This window comes from Chelonia mydas, chromosome 2 (genome assembly GCF_015237465.2).
Source record: "Chelonia mydas isolate rCheMyd1 chromosome 2, rCheMyd1.pri.v2, whole genome shotgun sequence".
NCBI lineage: Eukaryota > Metazoa > Chordata > Testudines > Cheloniidae > Chelonia > Chelonia mydas.
This window is the reverse complement of record NC_057850.1, coordinates 101,202,883-101,221,830: the sequence shown is the minus strand read 5'-3', so window position 1 is coordinate 101,221,830 and position 18,948 is coordinate 101,202,883. Positions and strand designations below refer to the sequence as shown.

At 40.7% G+C, this 18,948-nt stretch overlaps 1 protein-coding gene across 5 annotated transcripts in view; it reads right to left on the bottom strand.

Annotated features, from left to right (window-relative positions):
• Nucleotides 1-18,948, bottom strand: part of ATP9B (ATPase phospholipid transporting 9B (putative)) — a 282,270-nt gene that overhangs the window by 179,747 nt on the left and 83,575 nt on the right. For all 5 annotated transcript variants that reach the window (XM_037892984.2, XM_043540007.1, XM_037892983.2 and 2 more), the window contains one exon: nt 14,001-14,052. In XM_037892984.2, coding sequence (XP_037748912.1) covers nt 14,001-14,052 — 52 coding nt within the window. The remainder of the gene's footprint in view (nt 1-14,000; nt 14,053-18,948) is intronic.

Here is an 18,948-nt window from a genome sequence, read left to right as displayed (position 1 = left end):
TAGAAAGGGAAGCTGCGTGGGCCAAGGGACGTGCTAAACGCCCTTCCCGCAGCCCCCACTGACCTGGAGCGGCAAACCGCGGCCAGTGGGAGCCGCAATCGGCCGAACCTGTGGATGCGGCAGGTAAACAAACTGCTCTGGCGTGCCAGGGGCTTTCCCTGAACAAGCGGCGGACCAGCTTTGAGAACAACTGACTTAGATGATACACACTCCTCCCCTGATGGCTATAAGAAGAGAGACATGAACTCATAATATCTTAATCTTCAGACTTCTCAACACCCTCCAAAATGAGTTCTGGTATCTAATTAATGGAATTGTCATCTGTGGACAATCTCATATTGGAATCAAAACTTGACACTATTTCCAGCTCTTGGTGTAGGTCTGCATTGTTGTATCCTTTCTTCTCTGATAGACAATCCACCAGCCCATAGAAGAAACTTTCCTTCACTCCCAGAATGTGACACTGAGTCATTGTGTATGTGCAAAGGGAATTGGTCCGAAATGAAGAACAAATCATTGGCAGCCAACTCTGCCCAACACCCAGGCTCCGGAGATCCAAGAACCAAGGTCAATAGAGGCAGAAGAGAGCCATCAAAATATTTCCATTCTGTCCCGTTGAATTTTACAGATTATTCTGGATATCAGGAAGGGGTAGAACAATATAAACCAGCTCTTCTTCCCAATTAATCAGAAAAGCCTCCACCTCTATGAATAATAGGTTTAACCCCTGGGAGAGTCGAAAGAATAGTAAATATGGCAGGCGACCAGCTTGGCTTAATGGTGAAATCCTAGCGGATCTTAAACATAAAAAAGAAGCTTACAAGAAGTGGAAGGTTGGACATATGACCAGGGATGAGTATAAAAATATTGCTCGGGCATGTAGGAATGAAATCAGGAGGGCCAAATCGCACCTGGAGCTGCAGCTAGCAAGAGATGTCAAGAGTAACAAGAAGGGTTTCTTCAGGTATGTTGGCAACAAGAAGAAAGCCAAGGAAAGTGTGGGCCCCTTACTGAATGAGGGAGGCAACCTAGTGACAGAGGATGTGGAAAAAGCTAATGTACTCAATGCTTTTTTTGCCTCTGTCTTCACGAACAAGGTCAGCTCCCAGACTGCTGCGCTGGGCATCACAGCATGGGGAGTAGATGGCCAGCCCTCAGTGGAGAAAGAGGTGGTTAGGGACTATTTAGAAAAGCTGGACGTGCACAAGTCCATGGGGCCGGACGAGTTGCATCCGAGAGTGCTAAAGGAATTGGCGGATGTGATTGCAGAGCCATTGGCCGTTATCTTTGAAAACTCGTGGCGAACGGGGGAAGTCCCAGATGACTGGAAAAAGGCTAATGTAGTGCCAATCTTTAAAAAAGGGAAGAAGGAGGATCCTGGGAACTACAGGCCAGTCAGCCTCACCTCAGTCCCCGGAAAAATCATGGAGCAGGTCCTCAAGGAATCAATCCTAAAGCACTTACACGAGAGGAAAGTGATCAGGAACAGTCAGCATGGATTCACCAAGGGTAGGTCATGCCTGACTAATCTAATCGCCTTCTATGATGAGATTACTGATTCTGTGGATGAAGGGAAAGCAGTGGATGTATTGTTTCTTGACTTTAGCAAAGCTTTTGACACGGTCTCCCACAGTATTCTTGTCAGCAAGTTAAAGAAGTATGGGTTGGATGAATGCACTATAAGGTGGGTAGAAAGTTGGCTAGATTGTCGGGCTCAACGGGTAGTGATCAATGGCTCCATGTCTAGTTGGCAGCCAGTGTCAAGTGGAGTGCCCCAGGGGTCGGTCCTGGGGCCGGTTTTGTTCAATATCTTCATAAATGATTTGGAGGATGGTGTGGATTGCACTCTCAGCAAATTTGCGGATGATACTAAACTGGGAGGAGTGGTAGATACGCTGGAGGGCAGGGATAGGATACAGAGGGACCTAGACAAATTGGAGGATTGGGCCAAAAGAAACCTGATGAGGTTCAATAAGGATAAGTGCAGAGTCCTGCACTTAGGACGGAAGAACCCAATGCACCGCTACAGACTAGGGACCGAATGGCTAGGCAGCAGTTCTGCAGAAAAGGACCTAGGGGTTACAGTGGACGAGAAGCTGGATATGAGTCAGCAGTGTGCCCTTGTTGCCAAGAAGGCCAATGGTATTTTGGGATGTATAAGTAGGGGCATAGCGAGCAGATCGAGGGACGTGATCGTTCCCCTCTATTCGACACTGGTGAGGCCTCATCTGGAGTACGGTGTCCAGTTTTGGGCCCCACACTACAAGAAGGATGTGGATAAATTGGAGAGAGTCCAGCGAAGGGCAACAAAAATGATTAGGGGTCTGGAACACATGACTTATGAGGAGAGGCTGAGGGAACTGGGAATGTTTAGTCTACAGAAGAGAAGAATGAGGGGGGATTTGATAGCTGCTTTCAACTACCTGAGAGGTGGTTCCAGAGAGGATGGTTCTAGACTATTCTCAGTGGTAGAAGAGGACAGGACAAGGAGTAATGGTCTCAAGTTGCAGTGGGGGAGGTTTAGGTTGGATATTAGGAAAAACTTTTTCACTAGGAGGGTGGTGAAACACTGGAATGCGTTACCTAGGGAGGTGGTAGAATCTCCTTCCTTGGAAGTTTTCAAGGTCAGGCTTGACAAAGCCCTGGCTGGGATGATTTGATTGGGGATTGGTCCTGCTTTGAGCAGAGGGTTGGACTAGATGACCTCCTGAGGTTCCTTCCAACCCTGATATTCTATGATTCTATGAGAAAAACAGGGAGATGCTAACCAAGATTAGCTCTTATTTTTTGAATGTGTTCCTTCCACAGAACCATACTGTAGGGATTATGTGATGAATCATGTGGCCACAGAATTTTTCAAAGCAGATAGGGGGCATATGTAGTTCTCTTCAGCTCTACAGTCCATGGACCAATGGTACAGATACCACACCCCACATCTAACAATCCCTCGGTTCCTTTCCAATTCCAGAAGCTCTATTTAGAACAAATTAGATGGGAGGGTCAATGTGGCTCTGTGGATGCATTCAGAGAATGAGAATTACTACCCACATTAATAACACTTTTTTCAACGTTACCTTCTTACAATGGAGTAGAGCGATGGGAGGGCAGACTCGCTAGTAGTGAACCTCCCTTAGAAGGTGGGCGAAGTAGCCATGCTAGTTCAACAGTGACTAAAACATCACTAAGGCAAAAGAATAATTCACATTCAAATATGTGTGCAGAACTCCATATAGAGCCTTGTAGGTTTCAGATAAAAGTTCCCTGAGGATAACTGCCTCTGAAGCTACAATCTTTCCTGACTGAGTGAGCTTTACGACTTTCAGGCACAGCATTATAATATGACTAGCTATAGTCTTATCAATGTAGTTGAGAACACCTGGTCCTTAGATTTTCCTCCAAAGGCCACAGTCCATACAACTTTCTAAATAGCTTAGCCCTGTCTAAACAGTAGCTAATAGCTCTTTTGACATCCATATTGGGAAACTTACCCAAAACTTGTAGAAATCCTGGGATGGTTCAGTACCTGAGCGATTCTAGCTCTTTCTTGTCAATTCCCAGGCTGATAGTTTTACCAGCACAAACATGACAGTGACAGTTATCAGTACCAAACCCTAAACTAGAAAAGCGCCAGATTTTGTAACAGGACCAGTCCATCTCAGAATGCCTTTCTGTGTTGAAAGTTTGAGAGAAGATCTAGCTACATCTGTGTAAGGTCTGAGAATCAGAACCTGCAGTTATCTCAACCACAGTGGCCCATTGCTTTACAATCTTCTTTACCATCCTCACTACCAATAAAGTAGGAAGAAAGATAAAGAGAGGCCATGGAGCCACAGTTAACAAAGGGTGCAACAGCCCTCACCGTGGACTCTCTCCTAGCAAAGGATCTTTTGGTTTTCTATTTGGACCTTGCTCAAAGTAGGTGCAAGCAATGGGCTTTATGCTTGATTTATAATGCTTTCAATGATTGACACCCGGTATAGACTCTATTCACCCAGGTCTATCTTTTCTTTGCCTTTAACATATAGAGTTAAGATCATGGTTGCATCCCTGAGCAGAGTCCAAGATCATGTCTCCCTGACAACTACTTACAGCAAGGTGTTTTTAATAAGAACCAGAACATTCTTCTTAAGATTCATCTGCTGGGACTGAAAGTAACTAGCCTGATGTCTGTAGCTTTAGCCTGGCTACAGTCCTCTGTCTCCATCTTGTGCCACAACCACTGGGTCTCAGTAGATGTTATGTGTGCTCCCCACACATGAAGATTGATACCCATTGTGATGACCATCCTCTCTGGACCTCCGGTAAGAGCTGAAAAGTCTTTGGTTCACTCACTCAGAAATGTTAGTACAGGCTCTGGGGCCAGGATCTTTACATGGTTCGTTGCTATCACAGATTGGAAGAGGAGCAGAAATTTTTGCAGGATCTTCATATGAAAGTGAGCCCACTAAAGCGTATTTGCAGATGAGTCCTGCTTGCCCAAGAGCTAACAACGATTTTAGCATAGAGAAGGGAAGTGTTGATACTTGACATTTCAGATACTTTTCTGCCATTTTTCAGAGACAAAGACCTGGACTTTGTCCAGAACTCTCCATAGATATTGGAATCCTTGGTACAGGCTTTAGTTGGCTCTTCCCTTTTTTCACCAGAAAGCGATGCAATGGTGGTTGGTAGGCCTGAATGGTTTTGACCTGTGTTGGAGACAAATTCATCAGGGCACTCCCTCCAAAGTTTCCTTGCTGGTCCCTGGAAGCTGTGGGAATGGAAGTTCCATGCTTGAGAGAGGAAGGGCATTGAGAAACAACTTTCCCCAGTTCCAAACCATGAGTACCTGGCGTCGTATCAGTCAGGGAGCTTTCATGCAGCTTTCTCCATTGGCTCAGCACAGACCATGCCTACATGCTGACTGAGAGATGAGCTTCCCATTAGACTATTCACTAGTCTTACACACCAGCTGAGAGAGAAGCTTTGCCACAGTCTTCTCAACCAGTTGGGACCTTGCCTGCACGCTTGCCTTCAGGAAACTGCTTGGTGAAGGGTCAAGAAATGGGGACAGATCTTGCTCTCCTGCTTCCCCTTGTTATCTGCCTGCCATTTCTGAGATAGTTGTGGGTAGGAATATGGTTTTGACCTACAAAAAGTTTCCTCAGAAACTCTAATGAAGATTCTTAATGAAGTTGGGGAATTTCAGTTAAAAAACCCCATAAATATCCTGTGAAAGGATCTGCTACAAAGGGAGAACTGGAGCATGTGATCTGTTCAGGTTTCAAGGCAAAAAAAATTAGGCTGCTCTTCCTGTGGAGCAGTCCCAAATCTAGAGTCAAAACCAAATATCTGGTCTGTCTCCAGTTACTAGGGAGAAGAGAAACAACTTTAAAGGCTGCCAGAAAAGAAGTGGACAAATAAAACCATTCTCTGGACTTTCTTTCTTCATAATTTTTTGGGGCACTTAGGTATCCGAAATCAGATGAATTGTTTTAGTTCTGACCCACAGAGAGTTATAACCATGCATAAAAATCACCAAAAGATAGTTTATGTTGCTAAGCTGAATCACAACCAGCTGTTAATTTGTTACACTTAAAATGTAACTTCTATTTTAACAACACTAAGAGAAGCTGGATTTCCTAGGATTTATTTGTACAAGGAGGATTGGGGGAGTGCACACGCCACTGTTACCCATCTCTACAAGGATACCACATATATATGAAAAAAATTAGAATAGCTTAAGACTCTATTTTGTAAATTACACTGTTAATAAATAAATCAGTTTGAATTATATTATTTATTTCTTAAACATAAGGGACACTATAGTGTTTTCCTTCAAAAAATATATATAGTTAGGGTAAATAGAGAAAAGAAACAAATGAACAATTTTAGCCCCCAAAAGAAGACTTGTGAAGATATAAAAGATTCTACCAACACATTGCCTTAACTATGGTGTTCTAACTACTACAAAGCTATAAAAAGTAAACTGTTTTATAGTACAAAAGATGAATTACATACAAAACATCAAAATACGTTAAAACTAAAATGTTTTAACGAAGTATTTAAAGTGCCAACAATAAATTAAACCATCATTCAAAACACCAACACGCAGGAAAACCAATTATAGATTTGTAAGTGTTTATTCCTTATTCAAAAAGCAATTACTGCCATATGTTTGAAGTTCAGATTTTTTTAAAAAGTGCAACACCAATATAACTGGTTTATCTGTTGCATGTTTACACAAAAATCTATCTCCAAATGACGTTAAAAATAACTTAATTTTCATTCTGTAATAGGAATTTTTAAAGTTTATTTTCCTCCAATGAAGAAATTCACTGGAGTATTTATTGAACTCACTTCTGCTTATACTATACTGAACACTTTTTAATTAGTAAACAACCTTATCGAAATGATCACCAGCACCTGCTCATACTTGACTACAGAAGTTACATGTGAATTTACTGCTTTACCATATTGCATTAAAAGACTGGTTTTGTCAAAATGGTATTGTGTGGGGGCTCAGAAAGCTAAGGAATATTGATGAGTGACATGGATGTTAATTGTTTTCCTTCTTGAAAAGTGTTCCCCACCAACATTTAGGAGAGGGGACAGTAGTCTAGTGACTGGAGCACAAGACAAGGAAGAAATGGTTACTTACTTTACAGTAACTGTGCTTCTTTGAGATGTGTTGTCCCTGCACGTTCTAATGACTATGCATATGTTCAGTGGTGAGCTGGAGCCGGTTCGCACAGGTACGCTGGAACCGGTTGTTAAATTTAGAAACCAGGAGGGATAAACGGTTCTAAAAGCTTCTAAATTTAACAACCAGCCAAAAGTGGCGCCTTAGGAGCCGACGCTGTGTGTGCTCCGGGGCTGGAGCACCCACGGGGAAAATTTGGTGGGTGCAGAGCACCCACTGACAGCTCCCCACCCAGCCCCAGCTCACCTCTGCTCCGCCTCCACCTCCTCCCCTGAATGCACCACCCCACTCTGTTTCTCCGCCCCCCCTCGGTTTCCCGTGAATCAGCTGTTCATGCGGGAAGCCTGGGAGGGCTGAGAAGCAAGCAGCAGCTTCGAGCTCAGGCCCAGGGAGGCAGAGGCGAGCTGGAGAGGGGACCGGTTCCCCTGCACGCACCCCAGGTTACCCGCTGCGGCGCGGGTGGCCCTCCTCACGCCCCGCCGCCCCAGTTCGCCTCCGCGGGCCTGAGCGCGAAGCCACGCTTGCTTCTCAGCCCTCCCAGGCTTTTCCCCGTAGGTGCTCCAGCCCCAGAGTACCCAGGGATTCGGTGCTTAAGGCACCACTTTTGGTGTCATCGGTGGGGGGAGTGGCCGCTCCCCCTGCTCCCCCCAGCTATGATACGCCACCTCTAGGAGCCAGAGGGACCTGCCGGATGCTTCCTGGGAGCCACCCCAGGTAAGCACTGCCAGGACTCCCCACCTCGCCCCCCAGCAGGTCCCTCTGGCTCTTAGGGGTGGGGTGGGCACCCACTACGGTGGCCCACGAGGACCTTCTCCCCAGTTCTGGGGGCAGTCGGGGACAGGGGAGGGGGTTGGATGGGGCAGGGGTTTGGGGGTGGGGGGGGCGCGCATCAAGGAACACGGGGGGTTGGATGGGGCAGGAGTCCTGAGGGGCAGGGGCGGGCCACAACCCCCTTGTGGGGTGAGGAGGGAACTGGTTGTTAAGATTTTGGCAGCTCATCATTGCGTATACTCCCTGTGCAGTGGAGTTTGGATTCTTTTCTTCAGCAGTATTCAGAGGGGAACTGGGGGGGTCACACGTTCCCTGAAAATGTCCTCATACCTCTGAGGTCATAAAGGGTAAGGGGACCACAACAGCTCCTCAGCTGCTTCACTGATACAGAATTCAGGTCTTTTTAAGACTCTGTAGTAATGGGGATGGTGGGTGGGTCATGGAATATTTATGGACAACACATCTTGAAGAAACAAAATTACTGTAGAGTAAATAACTATTTCTTCTCTGAGTGCTTGTCCACATAAATTCCACTGACGGTGACTCTCAAGCTGTGATCTGGTCTTATGGAACTGAGTGCAAAGAGTCTAACTAAATATTGACTTTAAGATAACCCTGTCAAAATGACCATCAGACCATGATGCTTCTACAATGGAATAAAGCTGTATGAAGTTATATATTGAACTCCACATAACTGCCCTATGATGGCCACAAACCTCAAAGAAACTACCTGAGCCCTCATGGAGCAGGCTGTAACTCTTTCTGGAGGATCTAAGCTTGGCTAATTCTTAACATAGTCTGATACAGTTAGTAATCCATTTAAGGAGTCTTTGGGTAGAAATTGGTTGATGCTTCATCTTTTCTCCATAAACTACAAATAATCTAGGATATACTCTGAATGGTCCAGTCCTGTCTAGATAGAATGATAGCAGCCTATGCACGTCTAAGACTTGTGACTTAGCTTCCCCTTTATTACAGTGTGTCCGGAAAAGAAACAGAGAGGTGAATCATCTAATTAAGATAGAAATCAGCAGCTATTCTGAGCAGAAACTTGGGATGAGTTCTCAACATTAACCTCTCCTTGTAGGATACACTATAAGATGGCCATGCCATAAAGATCTGAACTTCCCAGCCTTCTAGCAAATCTAATTGCAACCAAAAACACTGTTTTAATGGACCAGTGAAAAAAAGAGGGCTACTGGCTCAAAGGGGATCCATCAATCCCTTCAAAAAATGCGTAAATCCCAAGAAGGTGTAGACTGCTTATCAGGATATATCACTCCCATCAGACAATCTAGCTACTGGGGAATGAGAGAAAACAGAGTCCCTGAATTGGAGGGAGGTTAGCTAAAATGGCTACTAAGTGGACTCATGTACAGTCCAGATGTCTAATGGACTCATGTACAGTCCAGATGATAATAGACAAACCACAGCATGTCTGGAATCTGCAACTGATACATAAATTAACCCAGATTATAAACTGTTTCCACTTGGTACCACCGGTGGAACTTTCTGCTATTTATATGGATATTTTGGATGTATGATTAGCAACTTCTCTGTAACAATGACAATCATCCAGCATCCATGCTGTAGGACACAAGAAAGTCAGATGTAGATAATTCTGCCTTTCTTCTGCAATATCTAGTCCAGCTGGAGAGGCAGCTGGACTAGTAGGTGAATTGAGAGGTTCTTCAGGTCCAAAAACCAGAACTTCCTTGGCCAGGCTAGAGCCAGCATTATCATCTTATGCTGAAACCTGTCTGAACTTTCTGATTACTCTTGTGATTATAGGAATTGAAAGATAAGTGTACATGAGACTGGGTGACAAGGGGATCAGGAACACATCTTCTAGAGACCCTTGACTCTAACTCTCTCTGGAATCATAAGACCAGAAGGGACCTCCAGAGGTCATCTAGTCCAGTCCACTGCACTCATGAAGCAGAAGTTTAAGCATTTCTTCTTTGACATTTCAAAGACATCTATGGACAGTTGTCCCCAACTGGAAAATATCTCTTCAATGATGACATCCTTCACTGATCATTTGCTTGCAAATTGTCTGCTGAGATGATCAGACAAAACATTCTGTAGGTATTGTAACTGGAGAGCAACTAGATTTATATTGTAACTGATACATCAGTTCCACAGCTTCATAGTTTCCAGAGAAAGGGGAATAGATCTCACTCCTTCATATCTATATAAAACATGGCTATGGTATTGTCTGTCAAGATCGGGATTGATGATCTCTTGAGAATTGTTCTCAACTTGAGAATGTTTAAGTGTAGTAGTTGGGCCTCTTGATAAAACCAGAGGCCTTGAGTCTATAAATGGTCCACATGACCTCCCTAACTCATGCTCAAACCATACGTTACGAGAGTCATGTATGCTAACAGTAGAGAAAGGCACTCCTGTGCAAATGTTTTCTAGATCCTTCCACCAATATAAAGATGAACAGACTACATTCTTCTCTAGATGATATCTGGTTTACTGATATACTCATTTCAACCACCAATGCATGCAATGAAGGCATGCGTGGGAAGAAAAGCTAAAGGAAAAAGGAGTTCAGGAAATCTGACAGTTTCTCAAAGAAACATGTTAAAGGGACAACAGCCATCTACCCTTGAATGAAACACAGAAAGAATATAATGGTAATATAGCTCCATCAGGAGCAATTCAATTACCTGAAAATCAAAAGGGAATCCTACAAAAAGTGGAAATATGGAAAAATTGTAAGGAAGAAATAGAATAACGCAAGCATGTAAGGACAATATTAGAAAAGTTAAGATACAAACTGAGTTACATCTACCAATGGACATAAAAGGCAATAAGAAGAGGTTCCATAAAAATATTAGGAGCAAGAGAAAGACTAAATAAAGTGTAGATCCTCTATTTAGCGAGGAAGGAGAACTAATAATGGGTAACATCAAAAAGGCCAAGTGTTTAATGCCTATTTTGCTGTAGTCGTCACTTATGGTTAATGGTGACTAGACAATCAACACAATTAATATTAACAATAAGTGCAAAGAAACATAAGCCTGATTAGGGAAAGAACAAGTTAAAGAATATTTAAGTAAGTTTCAACTGGGCAGGGCCTGATGAAATTCATCCCAAGGTACTTAAGAAACTAGCTGACACAATCTCAGAACCATTAGCAATTATCTTCAAGAACTCACTGAGGATGGATGAGTCCCAGAGGACAGAAGAAAGGCAAACATAGTACCTATCTTTAAAAAGGGGAACAAAGAGAACCCAGGGAATGACAGACCAGTAAGCCTAACTGTGATAACTGGAAAGATACTGGAACAAATTATTAAACAATCAATTTGTAAGCACAAGGAGAACAACAGGGTTATAAGGAATAGCCCGCATGGATTTCTCAAGAACTAATCAAGCCAAACCAACCTAATTTCCTTCTTTGACAGGATTACTGACCTAGTAACAGCAGACATGATACATCTTGATTTTAGTAAAGCTTTTGACACAGTCTGCCCGCCCACCCTCGGCCATTTTTATAAACAAACCAGGGAACTGTCATTTAGGTGAAATTACTGTCAGGGAGATGCACAACTGTCTGAAAGACCATACTCAGGATAGGCATCCATGGTTTGTGTCAAACCAGGAGGGTGTATATAGTGGAGCCCCGCAGGGGTCAGTCCTGGGTCCAATAATATTAAATATTGCTATTAATGACTCAGATAACAGAGTGGAGAGTATGCTTATAAAATCTGTAAATATTGAGCTGGGAGGGATTGGAAGCACTTTGCAGGATGGGTTTAGAATTCAAAATGACCTTGACAAATTGGAGAATTGGTCTGAAATCAACAGATAAAATTCAATGAAGACAAGTGTAAAGTATTTCTCTGAGGAAAGAAAATTCAAATGCACAGCTACAAAATGGGGAATAACTAGTGAGGCAATAGTACTTCTGTAAAGGCTTCGGGGGTTATAGTAGATCACAAATTGAATAGGGGTCAACAATGTGATGCAGTTGTGAAAAAGACTAATATATCATTCTGGGAGTATTAACAGGAATGTTGTATGTAATACATAGGAAGTAACTGTCCCAGTCTACTCAGCATGGGTGAGGTCTCAGCTGAAGTACTGCGTGAAATTCTGGGCACCACACTTTAGGAAAGATGAGGACAAACTGGAAGAACCCAGAGAGAGCATCAAAAATGATAAAAGCATTAGAAAACTTGACCTATGAGGAAAGGTTAAAAAAACTGAGCATGTTTAGTCTTGAGAAAAGGAGACTGATTGGGGACCTGATACCCATCTTCAAATATACTAAGGGCTGCTATAAAGAAGACAGTGTTCAATTGTTCTTCATGTCCAGTGAAGGTAAAACAAGAAATTACTTATTTAATCTGAAGCAAGAGAGATTTAGGTTAGATAATAGGAAAATCTTTCTAACTATAAGGATAGTTAAGCTCTGGAATAGACTTCCAAGACAGGCTGTGGAATCCCCATCAATGGAGGTTTTTAAGAACTAGTTGGACAAACACCTGTCGGGATGGTTTAGGTGTAGTTGGTCCTGAGAGCTGGTACCTTTCAGCTTGAAGCCTCTTCCAACCCTACATTTCTATTATACTATTTTTTGCCCCAGAGACCATGGGATCTGAGGAGAGATGCATAGATATTTCCATCAAAACCATTTTCAGGCATGACTCCCTAGCTTTTTGTGTTCTCTTTTAGAATGATTTATAAACTCAGCACTTCTCAGCAACATGCCTTTTCCCGGACACAAAAAACTATCTAGCATATCTGTCTTTAAGAGGCATGACTGCTTCACAGAAGGGGTAATTCTTGAACTCAGGTGATTTCTGCTCCCTGTGGGAAAGATGCTCCCAAAATAAGAGAATAAAAAAAGTGGGCGGGAAGGGGGAAAAGGAAAGACTAATCTCATCTTTAATCACCATGCTAACAACTATCTACTAGCTAATGCTAGCTATTTACAAAAAATGATAAGGACTCACATTGAGCTCAGAGGTTTGGCCATTGAAGAGTTCCAACTTGAAGTTGGATTCCATAAGAAGGATCTGAAAAGTGATTAGGGTTGCCCCAACTTTTCTTCCCTCTGTTACAGGCACAAGGACATGCATGGCACAGACTCATCCCCTAACAAGACACTGCTGGCTAAAAGAATCCAAACTTGAGTGCACAGGGTAGCAACAATTATCTATATATGGACAATCACTCTAAAGCAGTAGTTCTCAACCTGTGGCCCACTTGCAGCCCAATCAGCACAGAGCTGTTGCCCATGCGACATCCTCAGGGCCATATACTTAGTATTGGATGCGGCCCACAATGGTAAACAGGTTATGAACCACTGCGCTAAAGAGAACATAGAACTCCTGAATTCTAATTCCAGCTCTGCCACTGACTTCCTGTACAGTTGCGTTGGGCAAGTCACTTAGTCTCCTCCTTCTTAAAATGGGGATAAATACTACTTATTTATTTTACAGGTATGGTGCAGAACTATAGATGGTTGGAAATTTAAAATTTTTCTACTGAAAACTGCTATTTTGTCAAAATCAAAACTTCTTGTAGCAATGTGTGAATTAAAAAAAAAAAATCATTCCAGAAAAAGCATATTGATAAGATTGAAACATTCCACTCAACATTTTTGAAATGAAACATTTTGACTTTCTTTTAAAATTTTGTATACTATAAGAACATTTAAAAATTTTAAATGTTGAAACAGAAGCAACACATTTTGATTGAGTGAAAACAATTTTTTTCCAGAAATTCATTTAGCAGGAAGTTTAGAAATTTTCTCTTTTTATTCTGATTTGGAACTAAACCAATTTTGAAATCATGGAGTTGCCCACAAAGTAGAAATGCCAGTTCCCCCACAGCTCTAATCACAGCAGATTAATGTGAGCACAGTATAAGACATTCTATACAGTAAGTGCTAAGTAGTAGTATTAACTGTTCTAAGTAAGCTGTTCATAGCCTTCCTAAATCCTCATTTAGCCGTCAATTTTTAAAATTATATAAACCACTAGAATCACATATTACTGTCACATATTGAATAGAATGCAATGACACCAGTGAACTGGTAATGATTTAGTAAAAACAATGCAATTGTACTTATTTCCATTTTATTTGCAATACATACAGATAAAAGGTCATATAAAATATATACCTTATACATACAGTCATATTCTACCAGTTATTCATATCTTTAATCCAAATACACAAAATAGTCTCAGTCTGTCTTTGCTTCAATATCTGGGTTAAGTATTCGAGTACTAGATATAAGAAATGTACGTATAATAAATCAACACATTCAGTCAAGGTAGCATATTTTAGATGTGTCATGCACTGTAGTTCATAATATGGATTTCTGATCTGCTCAAATTTGTTATGGTCCATAAATGTCACACAGCTCACAAGATGATGCTTATACACTGTATTATCAATGGTCTATCTGCTACCATAGACCTTTATAACCATTCTAAATCAAAACACCAAGCACATAAACAAAAAATTCACTGCACCCACAAAGCTCCAACATAACCAATAAGATTAAAGTATCTAAACATACCAGTTTTCTCTGAAGTTCTGAGAAATACCATGTCAGATGGGATTCGTTGATTCTGGGGAAAAAGCATATTTATGTTTGTAAGAAAAAAAATCATTCCAATCAAATGTCCAGTAAGATCAGCAACTAAGGGTCACACTTGGATTGAAATGCAATTAAAATAGGATTTATCAAAGTACTTTACATTCAGCATTTGCAATTCAGAAATCAATATTTTAGAAAAATTATAGAATAAACAAACAGTTAAGCCTTTCAGATCCTCCCTATAAGTGGATCTCTTCAATGCCTAAAGAATTTTAATAAGGAGTATCTTCTTAACTGCCGTTTTCAGTCAGAAAAAATACAATTATGTAATGCTGAAGGACCAACTAAAATCTTCAAAAGAAAACAATTTTAGTGGGTCAAATCCTCACCCTTTACTTGTTTTGTATGGGGAGAGGATAGTAGATCCATGGTACAAGTTGAAATATCTATCTTGGTACTTATGTGGACCACATCACTAGAGCATGCCTCTTGAGTATTTCTGGATTTGTTTTCACAACTTTGGGAGGCAGGGCAATACTATTATCCCATTTTAGAGATGAGGGAACTTCTGTCCCTGACCCCGCCCTGCCCCCCCCCCAAAAAAAAAAAAGAGAAGAGAAAGAGGAGATGTATTTCCTTTCCAGTATCAAAAGCCACATCTATCTCCTGCATACAGAAAGGCTGTCCCAAATATTCGTTGGTTTCAAAAAAAAAAAAACTGTCATTTTGTTTGACTGGACTGCAAAAGAATGATGACTTCTGGGAGCAGCAGGAAGAGAAAAGGAACACAGTATTGCATAATTCTGAGTTCCCTACTGCATAATTTAGGTCTGAAGTGACACAACATACACAGGACTCAATCCTAAAGCAGCACAAATAAAAAATATTTTCCTTTCTGTTCCCAGGCCACCTTTAGCTACTATGGGGACTTCTATGCCTCATGGACTCATTCATTTTCAGGTCAGAAGGGTCCCATCATGATCATCTAGTCTGAACTCCTGCACATTCCAGGCCACAGAACCTCACCTACCCACTCCTGTAACAGACTCCTAGCCTCTGGCTGAGTTGCTGAAGTCCTCAAATCATGTTTGAGTTTTAATTAAATGCAGATATATATAGATATAGATATATATCAATAGTTTCAATTCATATGCCACTGGCAAACTACACAGTACATTCTTTAGTACATTTTGTATTTTTCCATACACTCCCTCTGAAAAAACAACACCACTCACACTCAGTCTTAAAGATCAGAGGAGTAGTCGTGTTAATCTGGATCTGTAAAAGTGGCAAAGAGTCCTGTGGCACCTTACAGACTAACAGATGTATTGGAGCATAAACTTTCATGGGTGAATACCCACTTCGTCGGATGCATGTAGTGGAAATTTCCAGAGGCAGGTAGTAATTCTCACATAGCTTTCCCCTGGGAAAGCTGAAAGCTGGGGAGAAAGAACACAAGTAACATGCTAATTACATTTCCTGATGCAATTCTGGAAGATGCATACATGCCATGATGATGGGCCTGAACAGAATTTTGCTGTTTTTTAACTTCTGAGTAAATTGAGGGCTCGTATAAGGTGATGGACTAAATGTACGGTCTTGAGCACACATAGCTCATGAAGACACTAAGCTAGTTTTTCCACACAGCTTTCACAGATAATGATTCATTGACTATAAGGCCAGAATAGTCCACTGTGATCATCTAGTCTGACCTGTATAACACAAGCCATAGGACTTCCCTGAATTAATTCCTGTTTGAACTAGAGCATTTATTTTCGGGAAAATATCCAAACGTGATTTAATAAATGCCAGTAATGATGAATCCACCACAATCCTTGATAAGTTTTTTCCAGTGTGGACTGCTTTAAACCAAAGCAAATTAAATCACTGACTTTAAATCAGCAAGCCAGAAACCTTGATTTAAATAATTGATTTTAATGTTTTGCATTTGTACTTTTTAGTTATTTTTGTAAGGAAAGACTGAGTTTCGTTGTTGGTAACAATTACAATACATTGATTTTCAGCTAAATATTGCCTTTACACTAAATGTGGTGCTTTTTACTAATCAGGAGGATACATTACATCTATACACAATTAAGCAATTATATACCTTAACTTACACTTATTCAGATTTTTAATATTTACATTTTTATTATGTTAGAAAATGATGAATGATACATTTCTTATTTACTTAATGATTAAGCTTTTTACTTGTGATTTGTATCAAGCTCTATTTGGATGGAAATTCAAATCAATTAAAAATGCATTAGAACAGAATTTTAATTTTTTGTATTAAATAAAAGTATCTTAAATGTGCTGGATACATAAGAAAAAACTATCAAAACTTGTTTTGCCTTTAAACCTAACTGATTTATTAAATTATGGAAGTATCTACAGTTAGTGAACTGAACTGACTGTTTCTGGTCCCAGTGTCTCAAGATTTTAGAACTAGTAGATCTCATCCTCAAAAGTATTTTTTATTCATGCACTGGAAGAGAGAAAACAAGCTTTCCTGCTTTTTCCCAAATCCCAACTGGTCTCTTAATTTTGAATGAATTCAGTCATTAAACTGAACTAGTTGAATGAACTGAAATGAGGAAAGTACTCTTTGCACTTGCAAGAGGTTACTGTTGTCAAAAGCTGATTTGGCACTTAAACCAACTCTAGTTCCAGCTGCTTAGCCAGTGGCTTCCTCCAGTTCAGTGGTTTGACTTTCTCTAAAAACTGGCAGCAAATATCAACTTCTTAATATTTCTGTATTCAATTTAAATTACTTTAATACATTACAATAAATTTAGGTCTTACAGTATGTTGTCAATTTGAAATTTAATTTTAAACAGCTTTATTTATTTAAAAAGTAAACCAGTACTTAATTTAAATAAAACCATTGATTTAAATAAAATATTTCTATTTAAATAAAAAAAATCTACTTTTTAAATTTTTTTAAAATCAACTATTTTTTTTTTATCAAACCTGGAGTTGTTCCAATGGTTAATTACCCTCACTATTAAACATCTGCATCTCATTTCCAGTCGGAATTTGTCTAGCTTCAACTTTCACCTCTGCAATTCAAACTTCAATCATGATCATTTGCAAAATTAATGAAGTATCAAAAACTGTTCTGGCTCTATTTTGTGCATAAACTTCCAACTGTGCCAAATTACACAGCGGGTTTGTGCTGTGTACAAATAGCAATGAACTCAGGACGAATTTCATTTTCAGATTTTTCCCTAATCCAGTATCTGAAGTTAGGCTGCTAAAAGATGAAAGGCTAGTTCACCAACCTAGTGTACAGTCTTCAGATTGTAAGCTCTTCTGGGCACCGCTTGTCTCTCATTATGCATTTATACAGTGTCTATCACAACTGGGCCCTGATCTTATTTGGGGCTTTCAGGGGTTGTTATAATACAATTATTTTTAACTCTAACAGGGCATAACGTTACCCTTGAATAGAAGTTTTACAGGAAATTCAATACATTTACAACATGACACTTCTGAAACCTTTTATTCCAAGCATCACTATAAGGGCACGTCTACACAACAAAGAAAAAAACCTGCGGCTGGCCCATGCCAGTTGACTTGGGCTCTTAGGGCTCAGGTTGCGGGGCTGTTTCATTGCTATGTAGACTTCCGGGCTTCTGGAGCCCGAGCTCTAGGACCCTCCTACCACAAAGACAGCTGGAGCCTGGGTTCCAGGTTGAGCCCAGAAGCCTACACAGCAATGAAACAGCCCAGTAGCCTGAGCCCCATAAGCCTGAATCGGCTGGCATGGGCCATCCGCAGGTTATTCTTCATTGTGTTGTGTCTGTTTACTGATGACTTCCTCTAAACACCTTTCACCAAGCCTTATAAAATCATCAAGAAAGACTACAAGTTCATTTTCACAGGCAAGACACAGACCCCATTCTCCATATTCAGGGTTAAAACATTTATGACCCAAAAGACTCACCACCTAATAGTTCCAAGTCGAACAGGATTATTTCTATATTTAAAAAATTCTCAGGCACCTATTCCCTTAGTTACTGTGCTTAGAAGCAACCAAATTTGACAAAAATGGTCACACTTTTAACCACTCCTACTTGCCAGCAATAAAACAGATTAAGCCATCCAACAGTTAGAAAGCTAGACAACTAAACAGCATCTGCAGGATCCGAGGTTTGTACTCAGAGTGCCAAGGATTCTCCTTTGATACTGTGTCACACTACCCAAAAATTCAATTCACAGAGCAAAAGAAGCTACTCTTTCATTTCATTCTGCATTACAAGTGAAACATTAATCATCATATCAAGAATGGGAAAATTTTGAACTTCTCAAATGGCCTCCCTGTAGCAGTATTCAATTACAATACTATTATTTGAAAAGCACAGTCAACATATGTAAACTGCCAGATTTTATAGTATTATATGGGATTCTTTTTGGTTTGAGTTTTGAAGACTGACAGGAAGGGTTTTAAAATCTTCAAGAAACCTTTGGAAAACTTACAGCCCATCTGCCCCCACATATTCCCATAAAAAATAACTGGAAAGGGACAAACGATCACAGCCATTTGTTCTGCTTGAGGGAGAAGTCCAACAGGTAAGGGAAGCTAGAGCCTATTAGGGAAGGGTAGGCTATGGGAACAGCAGCAGTGGTGTTTGCTACTATCTTAAGCACCCATAAAAGTACAGTGAGAATAGTCTGAAAATTGCCTAAGTTTGGAGACACTGATAATTGATATTTATATTTTAGAAGTAACCTAAAATCCCCATCACTAGCAAAATTCTCTGATATATAAAAAACTACATTTTCATGAATCAAAATACCACAACACTAGCAGTCCCCATACACCCTGTTTCCTTAGAAATTCATCAAGTGAAAATGTTTTAATTTACTCGCCTACTTGAACAGCAGTGGACTGGTTCTTCGGGAAGAGGCTGCTCATCTGTCT